The sequence below is a fragment of the Diaphorina citri genome, unplaced genomic scaffold (assembly GCF_000475195.1).
Source record: "Diaphorina citri unplaced genomic scaffold, Diaci psyllid genome assembly version 1.1 scaffold410, whole genome shotgun sequence".
Taxonomy (NCBI): Eukaryota; Metazoa; Arthropoda; class Insecta; order Hemiptera; family Psyllidae; genus Diaphorina; species Diaphorina citri.
The window spans coordinates 1-3101 of NW_007377845.1; the positions used below are offsets into that span (position 1 = coordinate 1).

The following is a 3101-nucleotide window of genomic DNA, read 5'->3' on the forward strand; positions in this document are numbered from 1 at the left end:
GTTAGGTAAAGTTCGGAAAAACAGGAGAAATATATTGGATACATTCATTTATTATTCAATAGGTACACCCACGAAACTAGATATCTCTTACACGAATATTTTTAAACGAAAATTCTCGTCTCCAGTCAGACCCAAGTGAATTTTGGCCAATGGTTGCAAAAGATGTTTGAAATTATTTATCCTTCAGTGCTACTTGAATAAATGTGGGTGTTATTGTAGAAAAGAGGGTGTCTGAATCCACCACTTTGAAGCTGTGTCCACACATAGTTGATCGATGGTGTCGACTGTGGACACATCTTAAGAGCTATTCCTTCTTTGTCGAGCTCGTTTTGTGTTGTTACAAATGTCGGACCATTAGGCCACTTTTCCCATTTTTTTTTTTGGCTGCGGGAGAAAAGGGATTTTTCAGTCTCATTCTGGCAGTATAAACAGGGCATATTCCATTCTATTTTGCCATTATTAATAGGTCAAATAAAATTGTAAAAGGCATCCACTCGTAAAATTTTGTAGCCAAAACCAAATGTCAGCCCAAAAGCGATCATTATCACCCTAGGACTGATTAAGGGCTGACGAAAAACGCCGACCCCGTCTAAACACGGGAAAAGGCGAAGAAAAAGAAGAATAAAAATAAAAATACTAGAACAACAATAGTGCTTCCTCACCCCGAACTATTGTGCGATGAATTGAATCCCGCATCACTCCCGCTTAATATTCTAGACGAGTTCAATAAGGGTGAAGAGGGAGCAGACATGTACGTGTTGACATCCCCAGTCTCGTTTCTGTTCTTCTTACGAGAGAACGCCTTGCTGAATGAACTTCGTAGCTGAGAAACAAATAAAAAAGGAACCATCATTTAATAAATAAATAATTGATGGGAAAATGGGCTAATAGTAAAAAAAAAAAAAAGCCAAGTCAACCTCGCATTGAACTCCATCCTGAAACAATTCACGGTGGTAAAACTCGACCTTAGTGTGACTTACCCATCCTCTCTTCTTTTTCTTGTCCTCATAATGTTGGAGAGACGAACCAAAGCTACAAATGGAAGAGAGGGAATTCAAACTAGACACGGAATCTGTAGAGAGCTGTCTGTACATTGAACCTGAAACAAAACAAAGGGGATGTGCTATGAGAATGAATATCCTAAAGGAGCTCTTCCACTCAACCACTGGTTTTACTAAAAAAAAAAAAGAGAGAGAGAGATTTGATAGAGGGAACTGTAACTGTTAAGGTTTTATCGTCCCGAAAGCGAAGAGAGAAGGAAGACCGGATAGTAGAAAGCCAGCCGTTCCGAGAAAGAACTTTATCTATTCAGGATGAAATCCACCTGGGGCGGGAATCGAACCCGCGACCTAGAATTTACAAGGCAGACGGGGTACCCTCCAAGCTAATTAGGCTGGCCTGTTTGCTTTATAATAGTGGAAACAACATAGAAATACTCGTATTTCTAAGATATTGCAAATTAAAATGTTCAATATTATGAGAAAATCAGTTTCCTTGAATGTCCCTACCATTAGAAGGATGAGACACGTTATTCTCCGAAGCAGCATTGATGGTATGTCTTCTAGATATTGAATTGGGCAAGGAATGTGTATTGTTCGAATGAGATGAAGATAGGCCCGTCTCTACACTCTGCTTGCGAAGAAATTCTATCGTCTGTCTTAGCTCCATTAGTTCCGAATCCTGAAAAGTATGAATGACTCATACGAATAAATTTGTCCATGTCCCTTTTCAAGTGAAGAAAGACCAGAGAAGTTTATATGAATAAGAATAAAGTATGAATAAGTTAAAAATAAAATAAAAAAATTAAGGAATATTAACCGTTCCAACCCACTTGGTACAAGTTGAAAAATTGTCCATTTTAAACTTTGACTTTGACCAGGAGTGTTCTGTCTTTTCCCAAACCACAAATGAAGGGAAAACTGAGATTTTTTTCTCGTTCAGATAACCTACGTACAGTGAAAAGAATAAAAGAGATTACTATTTCGGTAACTGTACTCACTTTCTCTTCGGCACTGACTGTCAGCTGTTGCAATCTTTGCGTCATGTTGGAGAGGGACTGTTCAAATGCAGATACAACGTGCGACTGAAACAATGAAGGAGCAATAGAATACAACAGAAAGGCAGATGTATCATTTTCAGATTAGGTGCAATAGAAAAAGTAGGAGTTAAACAACTAGTACAGCTGTTTTCTAAACGGGATTCTTTATTAAGCAGCATTATAACAGGAACTACTTTGTCTTTACTTGACTGTCTTCCCTTGAACCCAGTTTTGAACGTGTGTAGCGGGCATTATATGAGGTGTATAATCAGAGCTGTTTGTAAAACTATAAGTTTTACACATTGGACCCCAAAAATTCCCGCCTACTTTTTTTTAAGAGGTTTGATAGAGGGAACTGTAACTGCTAAGGTCTCGTCCCGAAATCTAAGAGAGGAGAAAAACAGCCGTTCCGAGAACGAACACCATCCGTTCAGCATAAAATCCGCCCCGAGCGGGAATCGAACCCGCGGCCTAACGCTTACGAGGCAGACGCGCTACCAACCAAGCTAACTAGGCTCTCAAAAAGAAATCTATTCTTACCAATAATAAGTACAAAGAAGGAGCCTTGCATATCATTCAGATTGACCATATGATTGGTGCCCTGGGCGGATTTGGATTCACTCCAACATTTGTCTTTCTTGGGCAGATAATCTTGAAGCCACTTGTGTATGAGACCTACCCGATGCATACGCCCAATCCTGATGGCAAAAACAGTACACACGAGTTAAGCAACGACAAGCATAGTGTGTATAGGGTTGGGTGAAAAACTGGTACGATAGAGGGGTTCCTAATAAAAATATAGGGTTATTAGGGTTCCTCATAAAAATTAACACCAACTTTCTGGGAGATCTCTAAAGTTTACGGCTCATATTATTGAGAACCTGATCCCAAGCCATCCAAAAAAAAGTTTCAGATGATTTTGATTTACAAGAGTAGACAGACACTGCTTTAGAATCATACAAGTAACAGTTGGAAGGTTAGGGATTGTATCTGGGGTCAATTGAAAGGTTACGGATTGTATCCAAACAATAAAGGTATCCCAAGTAAAAGGCAACTTCATAGA

The 3101-nt window shown here is 39.2% G+C and overlaps 1 protein-coding gene across 1 annotated transcript; it reads right to left on the reverse strand.

The window, feature by feature from the left end:
* Positions 1–559: 559 nt before the first annotated feature.
* Positions 560–2077, reverse strand: LOC103508568 (protein sickie-like). Its single transcript, XM_026823139.1, has 4 exons — positions 2000–2077; positions 1509–1680; positions 981–1099; positions 560–823 (listed from the first exon to the last, which is right to left on the reverse strand). Exons 1-4 carry the CDS (start codon positions 2042–2044, stop codon positions 659–661), a joined length of 501 nt encoding a protein of 166 aa, XP_026678940.1. The 5' UTR covers positions 2045–2077; the 3' UTR covers positions 560–658.
* Positions 2078–3101: the final 1024 nt, after the last annotated feature.